Source organism: Natator depressus, chromosome 2 (genome assembly GCF_965152275.1).
Source record: "Natator depressus isolate rNatDep1 chromosome 2, rNatDep2.hap1, whole genome shotgun sequence".
Lineage (NCBI taxonomy): Eukaryota > Metazoa > Chordata > Testudines > Cheloniidae > Natator > Natator depressus.
Window position 1 is genome coordinate 98,496,384 of NC_134235.1, and position 13,444 is coordinate 98,509,827.

At 39.3% G+C, this 13,444-nt stretch overlaps 1 protein-coding gene across 1 annotated transcript in view; it reads left to right on the top strand.

Annotated features, from left to right (window-relative positions):
- TSHZ1 (teashirt zinc finger homeobox 1) overlaps nt 1-11,739 on the top strand; it is a 55,489-nt gene extending 43,750 nt beyond the window's left edge. Inside the window, exon 2 of the mRNA XM_074944728.1 lies at nt 7,205-11,739. Within this exon, the coding sequence (XP_074800829.1) occupies nt 7,205-10,380 (3,176 nt within the window). The 3' untranslated portion in view covers nt 10,381-11,739. The remainder of the gene's footprint in view (nt 1-7,204) is intronic.
- The last annotated feature ends 1,705 nt before the right edge of the window (nt 11,740-13,444 follow it).

Here is a 13,444-nt window from a genome sequence, read left to right on the forward strand (position 1 = left end):
ATTTCCCTGTTCATATTCTGGGGCTGAAATTTGTTTGCAAACCTGTTCATGTGAAAAGAGCTGGCAATTTCAATGCCTTTTTACAGTGATTCCTAGGTACAGTCACAACACAAGGATACATTCTGGGATTGCAAAGTCACAATGCCTTAAGCAGGAGTTAAAGGGAAACAAGAGATAATATCGCAGAAAAACTTTCAACTAAGTAATTTGGAAGCAAAGGATTTTTTAAAAGTTAAATGTTCTGAGTTTTTTGTCTCCTCTTTCAGAATTATTAGGAAGACATTACTGACAGAGACTGAGCTGTTTCCTTTTTGTACCCATGTGCTTCTCTGGTAACCTTCTAATCCTCAGACTTTTGTTTTGTACTTCACTATTAGTTAGTGATGCAAATGGAGGCTGAAATCCATCTTCCTGCTGAATTCACTTCTCTAGGAGCCCCAGGCATCCTGGGCCTACAGTCTTTGTCATCCTGATCTCTGGTGCTCTCAATAATGCAGCAAGTCTTTACTCCACCAAAGTGTCACCTGTCGAGGTGAGTCGTGCCATCCCCTATCTGAAGTGACAGCCATCTTTGAGTACCAGCGTCTTAACTGACTTCTCTTTCATCATCCATGTTAGAGAAATAACATTTTCGACAAGGTGTTGGATTTTCCCCCACTCTTCTTTATTCTTTCCTCCCCACTCCTTAGTTAGAGCACCTGATCAAAAAATTATTCCTGACAAAGACTTCCTGCTCCAAATTAAATGAGCTCAACGAGACGGAGCATTTTCGCACAGAAAGAAAGTGAAACATTGATGTTGGAAGTTAATGAATCTAGTAGCAGAGAGAACATTATTGAGACTGGATAATATGATCTAACAGCTTTTCCTCTTCTTATCCTCCCTGTAAAGAATGTATGGAAGTCAGTTATGTGGCATGATTCTAACATCTGTCCTACCCCATAATGGTAATTTGTATAAGTAATGGAAACAGGTTAAATACTTCCATTCTAATGTTGCCAGCAGGGGCGAAAATGAACATTTCAATGAAATAATCTCGACAGAGCAGGGAGAGGAGGGGTGGATGGACTGATTCATCTCCAGCTCTCTTTGGTGATCCGAACACTAATGAGAATGCTTGAATGTATAGTTTATCAGATAGAGGAGGAAAAGCAAGTACATTTCTCAGATTAGAATCGCTGTGAAAATACACCCGCATGCAAGCTGCTTCTGTCTCCAATTGCAAAGGTTGGCTAATAATTTGCAGCATTCATTCCAAGGGGAATAGATGGTGGGTAAGGGGAGGCAGAGAAGGAGGTGAGGAATCTTTCTGTTGGTTTTTAATGGGTTGCCTTTAAGGTTATCATTCAACTTGCTCGAAGCACAGAGGTCATTCTTGTTTCAATACCTTATCTACTTTTTAGACCCATTATATTAAAATTACAAGGGAAGCAGTGCTAGCATTTTGCCCCCTATTTTCTTGCAATTATAAATGAAAGACACAAACCACTAGAGTAGGTCCTTTGGTTGCCTGATAGGCTGTACTGCTCTTCAGCAATTGTTGTGACTAACCCATTTTTTGGCACTGTAGTGACATTGTAAAATATATACATATATATATATAAACATACACAAATATATTTCTTGGATCTTTGTTATGATTCTTAGTGAGAACTCATATGTTCTAATTTGGAAAATTTTCAAATCCTCCAGCAGGTATCTTAACGCCTTACAATGTGGGCTTTTGGATTCTCTTTTGTGAATCACTAATAATATTATACTCTGAAAATATATTGGTAAATATATACACTATCTGTCTATCTAATCATATTTTTGAGGTGTGAAAGGTGCTTTCACATAAGTGCAAGTCACCCCCACTCGGGAACCTGGTTCATGCCAGATGACAGTACAGAATTGTGGAAACTTCAGCTGCTGTTTTCTATTGGATGGATAAACATCAGATGCTGTGAAAACACACCTGTTGTGTGCTGAATTGTGATGGTTCATAAAGATACCAGATTTATTTTGTCCCCGGTTAGGCCTATTCAACAAAGAACTTTATGCCCAAGCCCTGTTCAACAAAACACTTAAACACATACTTAAGTCTCATTGATTTCAATGGGACATAAGCATATGCTTAAAGATATGCACATAGTTGAGTGTTTTACTGAATTGGGGCCTTAAATACTTGGATATTTTTTCCTTACAGTTATATTTTGATCCATTATTGTCTGGCCTTGATAGAGTTTTCACTCTACAGTTATCACTTTTTGCCATTCCTAAAATAATGTTTGAATACTACAATCCTTTTTATAAATGGAAAAGTATATCTAGGCTAGAGAGAAATTCCTTCAGAAGTACTGGGCTAAGGATTAAGAAATTATTTTATATATTTTTCATGAAAAAATATAATGGTTTTAAAACCATTTATATATTTCCAGTGTGTGTTTGCCTCTTCAGACAATGGATGTGTATTTATAGTGTAAACCTTCTCACTGAAGCAAACACAATGTGCTGTACCACTAACATGTTCGATATATAGCGCCTCATGTCCACTTACATTAGAATGCACAGATTTTAATGCTGTTCAGAGATGACAGTACATCTATGGGGAAACATTGGCATCCAGAAGGCACATCTTGTGGGCAAGAAATATTAACAAGGTTTAGTAAAAAGAAAAGCAGACCACTTCCAATCGCTAGTTATTTCTTCCTGTGTCTGTAATTTGATGATTTTTTTTCAGAGAGAGAGGGATTGGCAACATTATGCACTAAAATATCTTCTGCTTTGGGTATAGTGAAGTTGCTGGAGATGAATTTTTATTGCTGCTCTGTATATTTCTGTGTGGTTGCAGGACACACATGTAAACCAGTATCACAGTTTGCAACATTTTTGTAGGTGCAGGAAGTGTATGTAGAAGGTTGATGGGAGTTGTTTTAACATTTAAAAAAAAAATGACTGGAATCTTTCTGTCCATTTGTCTGTCTGTCTGTCATTTTTAAATAGGGAGAGAGAATCTCAGTTTCTCTGTTTTATTTGAGTTAGGATAATAGCACTTTTCTATACAAATAACTGTGGAAAGAGAATTCCAACGCCTACTTATTCATCAGATTTCCCTAGGGGAAATTTTAGTAAATATATATTTTTGAAAAGTAACAACTTTGTCTTTATTTTCTGTTTTTCTGTAATATCTGTCATAGAAAACTTCTGGACTAGAAAATTTCATTGACCTTGTGAAATATCATATTCTGTTGTTTGTATTAATATTCTTACTAGAAACATTATTAAAGTCCTGAATAAAAAGTATTATATTTATCTCAACAATAATCAGAGGGTTTCAATGAAATAGTTTCTAATGGTAGTAATATAAATTAAAACAATTCAAATAAACTACCATATTACCTAATGTACATCGTGTGTGTGTATGTGTGTGTTTATTTAGAAATTATTTATAATAACTGCATGCGTGTGTGTGTGTGTGTGTGTGTGTGTAGATATATACATATATATAAAAATTTGGATTGTTTTCAGGATCTGATTTTAAATTTTGAAAGAAAGGAAAATCATCGTTAAGGCAGAAAGTTCTCTGTCCACTTTCTAGCTAGTATATCTTGTATATCAGTATATCTTGGCATGTAAAAGAACTCACCCTTGTAGTAGTCTCAGTAAAAACTAAGAGTAAGAAAGAAGGTGAAAGATGGAATTTCATTTTAACACTCAGGTTCTTTGTTTTAGTGGGTTAGCACCAGACATTTCACGTAACTTAAACATTTTTTGGTGTAGTTTAACTCCCTTTCTGGTGGAAATAAAAGAAACTTCCCCACCAATCAACAGTGTATGAGAATCGACACGAAAGATCATCATAAATTAAACAGAAAAAAAAATAATTTGGATCAGTTATCACTTACATATAGAAACTGATTTGAAGCAGGTATTTACAGTAATTACTAAAAATGTAACTTTATTTACCACTTTTGAAAAATAATTACGACCTACTGGACCAGTCATGCAGATTGTTGACCTGTAGCACTGATCTGCAACTTGAAGAAGTTAGTCATGTTTATTAAAACATTGGATTAAATTATCAGCCAGTGTAAATTGGCATAGCTCAGTTGAAGTTACTGGAGCTACATTAATTTATACCAATTGAAAATATGTCCCATTAAGTTTCAGCTCCTCCATAGTAACTGACTGTCAGTCATTAATAGCTCATATTTTTATATGTAAAGAAAAAATGCCAGAAGGGCCTAGTCTATGTTATGCACTGTGAGCCTGGAAATTTTAATTTAGAAAAACACTATCAGAAAAAAAGGTCCCAGATTCCATAATTGTCTATATTTGCCTTCCTATAAAATGCTTTCTTTTGCAGTTATAAATACCTGAAAACAGGAATGTATTATGCGAGTGCTGACAGACTCTGAACTACAGCTGTGCTAGTGGATTCCGCTACAACACACACACACAATTTAAAATTATAAAAGTAACAGCATTACAAGGCTATAATACATTGTGGGCCCTTCGTGACATTCTTGTGATAACACTGTAAGAGCTGAGGTTTTTACAGAATAAATGAATAGTAGTTTTTTCTTTCTTTTTCTTTGTTGGAGAACATCATCCTTTCTGGTTCCCTCTGAGCCTTTTCTCCAGCTTCTTCTGTTTTGCCCGGTCTCCTCCTCCTCCTCCCTGATACCATTACATACTTTTTAAATAAAAGGCTTGTGGCTCAGCTACCCTTTTAATAAGACTTTACCTGAAACTGTGTCATTTTTAACTTGTAACCGTTTTTAGTAAAACAAAAGTATCTCCAGAGATAAGAATGAGACAGGCAGTTATAGACTGGGTAGAGGGTTGAGGAGGACATGATAAGGAACAGGACTACAGTGGTAGGGGGATGGAAGTGGATGAGTCACATGTCCCCTTGTCTTGAAATATGGGGCTATAGTTGTGCAAGGAGTGTATTAGGAGTCTACTGTAAACCTAGAAGTGTCACATAGTGATTGTAGATACTATTGTTCTGTAAAAACAAACATTTTAAATAGTCTTCCTGTTAAAATGGGAGGATTAAATTTTGATTTTTTAAAGGGGAAAAAGTCTGGAAATGAAAGAATTAGCAAACGCTTGTGGAAAATGGCACAAATTGTATTAATACCTAACAACTAAAACTTCCTAGGGTGATAAGTGTATTTTATTTTATTTGTTTCTTTTTTTTCATATCACATTGGAGCAGAAGTGCCTTTTTCTGGCTTTCTTTCAACCTTTCTTCCTGCAAGGGAATTGCACACATTTCAGAATGGCTCTGTGCACAATTCACCCAACGTAAAAATATTTTTTTTCCATGTCAGAAAGCTGTTCTCAACCCATGTTTATTTTCTACTTTGACTTGCACATAAACTCACCTACATTCCACAACCAAGGTGATTTTTCTGGCCAAGTGCTTCTTTTATAAATGTGGAGGCAAAAGTGTACATGTATGTTTTCTACTATACAATGAAAATGTACATTTATCACCTAGGTCGGGGCGGGCAAACTTTTTGGCCTGAGGGCCACATCGGGTTTCCAAAATTGTATGGAGGGCTGGTTAGGGGAGGCTGTGTCTCCCCAAACAGCCAGACATGGCACAGTCCCCACCTCATATCCGACCCCCTGCTTCTCACCCCCTGATGGCTCCCCCAGGACTCCTGCCCCATCCAACCCTTTCTGTCTCCTGACGGCCCCCCTGGGACTCCTACCCCATCCACCACTCCCTGCTCCCTGTTCCCTGACCGCCCCCGGAACCTCCACCCCTGACTGCCCCCCGCCATCCCATCCAACCCCCCTCTACTTCCTGACTGCCCCCCCCCCGGGGCCCCTGCCCCATTCAACCCCTCTGTTCCCCTCCCCCCCGTCCCCTATCCACACCCCGACCCCTGATCACCACCACCAACTCCCCTGCCTCTATCCAACCCCTTCTGCCCCCTTACCGCGCTGCCTGGAGCACCGGTGGCTGGCGGCGCTACCGCCACGTCACCCAGAGCACCAGGTCAGGCCACGGCTCTGCAACTGCACTGCCTGGCTGCCCAGAGCCGCCCAGAGGGGGGACAGCCGGGGAGGGGCCGGGGGCTAGCCTCCCAGGCCAGGAGCTCAGGGACCAGGCAGGAGGGTCCTGCAGGCCGGATGTGGCCCGCAGGCCATAGTTTGCCCACCTCTGACTTAGGTGCATGTAAGCCACTTTTGTGAATTGGGCCCTTGGAGTAAATGTATTTTGATATAGTGGCATCTGCTCATGAATATCACATTTGCTAGCTTAAAAAATAGTTTGATACAGATGAACATGTAATTTGTAGAGTTTCACCAGATGGCAATACAATAGCAAAGTTTGATATTTACTGTAAGCCAATAATCAATGTAGTGTTACGTTTTATGTTTAGCGCTTCTAAATATTCAGCTCACTCATTTTATTTTATTTTTAGCTACCAATGGCTCTTGCCAGAATAGTAATGTGGCACCCATGCCATGTTATAGTGTAGGGGGATAAAGTATCTCCTGTTCATACAGAACAATAATAATTGTTATCCTATGTTGTCCTCTTTAAGTCAGTTTACCATTTAAATGTTATATTAAAAAATGCTCTATGCCAGTGAAAGCCAAGAGCTGTGAGATTACGCCACTCTCTAATGAACCCAATGCAACAAGCCACCAGGAACCTCCTCAATAATTGACCTGACACTTTTGCCAAGTATGGCTCCATTAGAGTCAGTTGTCTGCAACTGATTTTGCCAAGGAGATTGCCCTTGAGGGTGCAGCTGAGGTCAATTTGCTACAGGGCTTCAGCAAATGGGATCAGTCCAGTTAGTGATTCTAAGAACCCAGGTTCATGGAGCAGATGTCAACCTCACACATCTGCTTTGTACACACATAATGTATCTCACTGCCTGACTACTGCTCTATTTAATTACTCTTAATAATGAGGAGAGGAATCAGCTTAATGCTTTTTAAACATAACGATGGTGACTATTGTGGTACTGTCTGTTGCACCTTACTCTACTAGCATAAAAATTAATACTACCTATTAAGAGTTAAGGTTGAAGTTAAGTTAAGGGTGTACAGGTTGAGTGTGTAAGTGGTGGGGATGTGTTGTTTGTACCTTTAAAATTTGGCCTCATCATTAACGTGTTTAGTCTGAGAGATGGCAGTGATATAAAATGTGCGCATTCCGTAACTGTGTCTTGTTTTTCTATATTTTAAGCATATGTTCCTGAGGAGGAATTGAAGGCAGCGGAAATAGATGAAGACAGAGTGGAGGATGACGGGCTATCTCTAGACATCCAGGAGAGTGAGTATTTGTGCAATGAAGAAACAGAGATCAAAGAGGCTCAAAGCTACCAGAACTCCCCAGTCAGCACTGCAACTAATCAAGATGCAGGCTATGGTTCGCCGTTTAGTGAAAACAGTGATCATCTGGCCCATTTCAAAAGCACTTCCTCTCAAGAAGAGAAAGAGGATCATCAGTGCACAGACAATGCTTCCTATCCACAGGACAGCTTGGCACAAATAAAAGCTGTGTATGCAAATTTACTCTCAGAGTCTTGCTGGTCCAGTTTAGCTTTGGACTTAAAGAAATCCAGTCCAACTACCAGCAACAATGAAATCAGCCAGAATGAAAACACCACCAATTGCAATGCTAATACCAACACCCACAGTACCAGTACCAACACTAGTACCAGTACTAGTACGAGTAACTGTAATACTAGTAACAGTAACAGTGGTGGCTCAGGTTATGACTGGCACCAAGCTGCATTAGCTAAAACTTTGCAGCAGACTTCTTCGTATGGACTTCTCCCAGAGCCTAGTCTGTTCAGCACAGTTCAGCTTTACCGGCAAAACAATAAACTCTATGGGTCTGTGTTCACCGGTGCTAGTAAATTTCGATGCAAAGACTGCAGTGCAGCCTATGACACACTGGTGGAGCTAACAGTGCATATGAATGAAACTGGACATTACCGTGATGACAACAGAGATAAAGAATCTGAAAAGACCAAACGGTGGTCAAAGCCTAGAAAACGTTCACTTATGGAAATGGAAGGCAAAGAGGATGCTCAAAAAGTGCTGAAATGCATGTACTGTGGGCATTCATTTGAATCTTTGCAAGACCTGAGTGTCCATATGATAAAAACAAAGCATTACCAGAAAGTGCCTCTGAAGGAACCAGTACCAGCCATCACTAAATTGGTCCCTTCTACCAAAAAGCGAGCACTTCAGGACTTAGCTTCACCTTGTTCACCTGAGCCACCAGGGATCACTGCAGAGGGTGCATTGAGTGAGTCTGCAAAGGATCAGAAAACTGCCAATCCCTATGTGACTCCAAACAATCGCTATGGCTATCAAAATGGTGCTAGCTACACTTGGCAGTTTGAGGCCCGTAAAGCCCAGATATTGAAATGCATGGAATGTGGCAGTTCTCATGACACGTTGCAGCAACTTACTGCTCATATGATGGTCACTGGTCATTTTTTGAAGGTGACCAACTCCGCCTCGAAAAAAGGAAAACAACTAGTGTTGGACCCTGTGGTGGAGGAAAAGATACAGTCCATACCTCTGCCACCTACCACCCATACGAGACTACCAGCCTCCAATATTAAAAAGCATCCTGATTCTCCAGCTGGGTCTACAAACTCTGAGGAGAAGAAGGACCCAGAAAAGGAAAAGGTGGTTGTCACTGAAACAGACAAAAAGATAAAAGAGGAGAGTGAGGACTCTACGGAAAAATTTGAGCCAACAACTTTATATCAGTACCTCAGAGAGGAGGATCTGGATGACAGTCCTAAAGGTGGAATAGACATATTGAAATCCCTTGAGAACACGGTGACAACAGCCATCAGCAAGGCTCAGAATGGAGCACCTTCCTGGGGAGGATACCCCAGCATTCATGCAGCTTACCAGCTACCGGGAACAGTAAAGTCCCTACAACCCACAGTGCAGAGTGTTCAAATGCAGCCATCCTATGCCAGTAGTGTAAAATCACTGTCGTCGGAACACAGTGCACTCGTCCATTCCCCAGGTAGTCTCACACCCCCACCTCACAAGAGTAATGTGTCTGCGATGGAGGAGCTGGTGGAGAAGGTTACAGGTAAAATCAATGTAAAGAGGGAAGAAAAACCTGCAGAGAAAGAGAAGAGTTCTCCCGTTAAACCAACATCACCTGCTGCTAAAGAAAACAAAGACTTTCCCAAATCAGAGGAAATAAACAACAAACAGCAGCAGAAAAAGAGTCCCAATGCAGAAGTTCAGAAGGTCAAAAAGGACAGTCCAGCTGAAGCTCATACTCCAAATGGTACAGAGCCACTCAAAGCAAAAGTCGCAAATGGCTGTAATAATTTAGGAATCATCACAGATCATTCGCCTGAGCCATCTTTCATTAACCCATTGAGTGCTTTACAGTCCATTATGAATACCCACCTAGGCAAAGTTTCTAAGCCAGTAAGCCCCTCCTTGGACCCTTTGGCCATGTTGTACAAAATTAGCAACAGTATGTTGGACAAACCTATTTACCCGACCACTCCGGTCAAGCAGGCTGATGCCATCGACCGGTACTACTATGAAAACAGTGATCAGCCCATTGATTTAACCAAGTCCAAAAGCAAACCTCTTGTTTCCAGTGTGGCTGACTCTGTCTCTTCTCCTCTAAGGGAGAGCGCCCTAATGGATATTTCTGATATGGTGAAAAATCTCACCGGGCGTTTGACACCCAAGTCTTCGACTCCGTCTACTGTGTCAGAGAAGTCGGATGCTGATGGAAGCAGTTTTGAGGAAGCTCTGGATGAGCTGTCACCAGTACACAAGAGGAAAGGCAGGCAGTCCAACTGGAACCCTCAGCATCTTCTGATCCTTCAAGCACAGTTTGCTTCCAGCTTGAGGGAGACACCAGAAGGCAAATATATTATGTCAGACCTCGGTCCACAGGAGCGGGTACACATCTCTAAGTTTACTGGTCTTTCCATGACCACAATTAGCCACTGGCTGGCCAATGTGAAGTATCAGTTAAGGAGGACAGGTGGAACTAAGTTTTTAAAGAACCTAGACACAGGACATCCTGTTTTCTTTTGCAATGATTGTGCCTCTCAATTCAGGACTGCTTCTACATACATAAGTCACTTAGAGACACATTTAGGGTTTAGTTTGAAGGATCTGTCAAAGTTGCCACTAAATCAGATTCAAGAACAGCAGAATGTTTCAAAAGTCCTCACGAACAAGACTTTGGGCTCACTTGGAATTTCTGAGGAGGACTTGGGATCCACATTCCAGTGTAAGCTCTGTAACCGAACTTTTGCAAGCAAGCACGCAGTCAAACTGCACCTTAGTAAAACACACGGCAAGTCCCCAGAGGACCATCTGATCTATGTAACTGAGTTAGAAAAACAATAGCGTCCAGGTAAGCAGCTAGGTATGCAAGTGACCATGGGAACATTGCACTAAACTTCTTCATAGTACTGCACTAGGCCTGACCTGAGCCTCTGAAATCAGTCTTACTTTTGTTGCTGAACTGCCTATCTGGACCTTGGTTTTTCTTACACTTATTTTGTAGTTATATTTATATGCTCTTTGTCTGATCTGTGCATGGTGGTTTTTTTTGCTTTGTTTTGGTTTTTTTGTGAGTAAAAGTCTGACCTTTATTTTCAACATCTGTCCTTGATGTTAAGCTATCTTTTGTAGAATATAGTAGGAGACACTATTGAGAGACATTAATTTAGCAGTAAAGAAAGACACAAAGAACAATGATAAAAAGACATCCTAAAATTGCAAAGTTGCCATGACAATAAAGGTCACAGAACCCAGTAGTGTCAAGTTTTAACCCTCGAAGAACTGTAATAGCATTTCTGTGCCTTTCCAAATAATTAAATAAATAAAGAGGCTTAAAGGGATTTCATTCAAATCAAAACTATGTCAAAAACAAAATGTACTAAAGATTTTTTTTTTTAAATTGAATGAGCATTTTTTAACGCAGAACTGGTTTGTGGAGAAAAGATGCATGCAGTTCTTGGACGAAGGAAAGCTATCTAGTACTCATGGGGTTAGGAAGCCACAACTGTAAGAATTTAATAATAATAATAAAAAAAATAATAAAAATAATATAAAATAGCAAACCAAGTTGCCACTATGCCCAAACCCTCTGGATGCTGAAAATTGCCACTTTTTTGGCAAAAAAAGTATGCAAGCTGTTGTTTAAAAAAAAAGTGTAAAAATGCTTTTTTTCCCTGTAAAATACTGCAGTTTATAGTTATTTACAAATGTTAAGCTTTGGTACAAGCTCACCTTTCTATAGTGTGCTGCATTGGTAAATGAAAACAAAAAACAAAACATAAAAAGGGGCAAATGTTGGATTCCATTCCTTGTAAATTGCCAGCATCAGCTTAAAAAAATACATGTTACATATCGTACCATTTTAAACTGTTTAACTTTCTTTGTACCTTCTGGCTGTATGCTTTCTCTTTTAACTTTTTATATTGTCATTTTATATTCGACTTCTGTGTATATAATGTAAAACCACACTTTTTGAATAAAATTTAGTTCCTGCAGCTTGATTTAAATAGAGAAATTTTACTGGCACCTGCATCTTTCCAGATGCATGTACTTAAAGGAACTATCTGACAAAAATAAATAAATAAAAATAAAGCAAGCAATGCACTATGAATTATACATTTTGATGTTTTATCATTAATATTGTACAGTACATTTTGGTTCACACAATTAAATCCACTGTTTTCTCAAGTGTAAAATAAACCCACATGCAGTTCTTGATTTACATACATTGTCATGTCATCATTATTTTGCCTTTGAGGTGTTGTTCAAGCAATAAGAGGTATCACTTATGCAATCAACCAACAAACATATATTTGAAATAATCTCTTCACGATCTGTATGCTGACATATTTTGTTCTAAGCCATAAGTATTAATAACCTCTTAAAGTATACTTGCAGTAAGTTACCCTCCTACAGATACAAAATCATTGTGATTTTATTAATTAGTAAGGGGCATTCTATTGATCACTGACGTGTAAGACGGGCTGAGAATCTTTTGCCATGTTAATCTTGTGCTGTGTAAATGTACTTGGAACCATTTTTGCTGTGTATTCATAGCCCACTGATGAGCCCCTTCCTCAGGCAAAATTCCTTTTGACTTCATCAGGAGTTTTGGCTGAGTAAGATGCTGTGGCTTAGGCTCCCATTGTCCTTTGGATACTGTGGTACTTGCCTTTCCTGCAGCTATGAAGACCTCTGAGGCTTTGACACCAGTTCTTACTTACAATACAAGAAGACAGACCTGTGTTTCTCTGTACTTTTTAAATATTACATTTTGAGGTAAGCTGAGCACAGTCGTATGAGGTGTTTCTCTTAATCTTTATTTCTGTTCTGTTGAATGCAGATGTCATTTAGAATGTAAAAGAGAGCTGTCAGGGCCTTCAGTGCTCTATCTCATGAGTTCTATGACACTTACAGTAAGTGAAAGCCTGGGATCCACTATCCATACATTTTGGAGGGGCTATTAAATGTGAGGCCCGTTGGGGGTTTGCTTTCACATACTATTATTGACACTGTTGTTATAGGTGTATTTCTATCCCCTTTTCTTAATTCTTCACAAATTATTTTTTTTAAAATTGAGACTTCTGTTTTCAGCTTAATTCTGTTTCTTATCTTTACATTATTTACAGTCCCCGTAACAGCCAAGCATTGTTCTGTATCCTGTAATGATTTCAGAAGAGCCTAGCAGGTCCAGGTCAGCTATATTTACATAGTATTTCTACTAGTGCAGGAGAATGCCATAGGGGTCTGTTAAATTTTCTTTACTTTCTTCACTGATAAATACCTATGTCCTTTAGGGGATCCAGCCATTTAGGCATTTCAGTTCAATTACTGGATGATTATGTACTTTGGGCCCAAGGGGTGGTGAGGAAAAATAACAATTAGGCCTTTCCATAATAACCCTTTGAAGTTTTGTTTACTTTACCACAGGCCTGCAAACATATGATTATAGGATATACTGTATTGCAGTACAATAGTAGGAATAGTGAGTGAGAAGGTTGAAAAGGGAGAAATAATACATCTAAAGTGGGTTCAAATCTAATGTAAATCCATTAAAACTCATTTTGAAACACTGCATGCAAATTAAGTTCTCTGCACTCCCTTGAGAGGTGTTTAGGGCATGGCCAAGGCTGTTTCAATTCTGATAGTTATAGGATTTTTAATATAGAGACTGAGATTGAATGGATTAAATAGATTATAAACTAGCTAACTGATAGATCTAAAAGATGGGGAAACATCATCGAGCGGGTGTGTTTCTACTGGGGTTCCACGTGAATCTGTTCTTGAATCTAGGCTATATAACAGTTTTGTCAATGATCTGGAAGAAAACAAAATTGTTACCGATAAAGTTACCAGATGATGCAAAAGATGAGGGAGTGGTAACTAATGAAGAGGACAAGTCACAAGT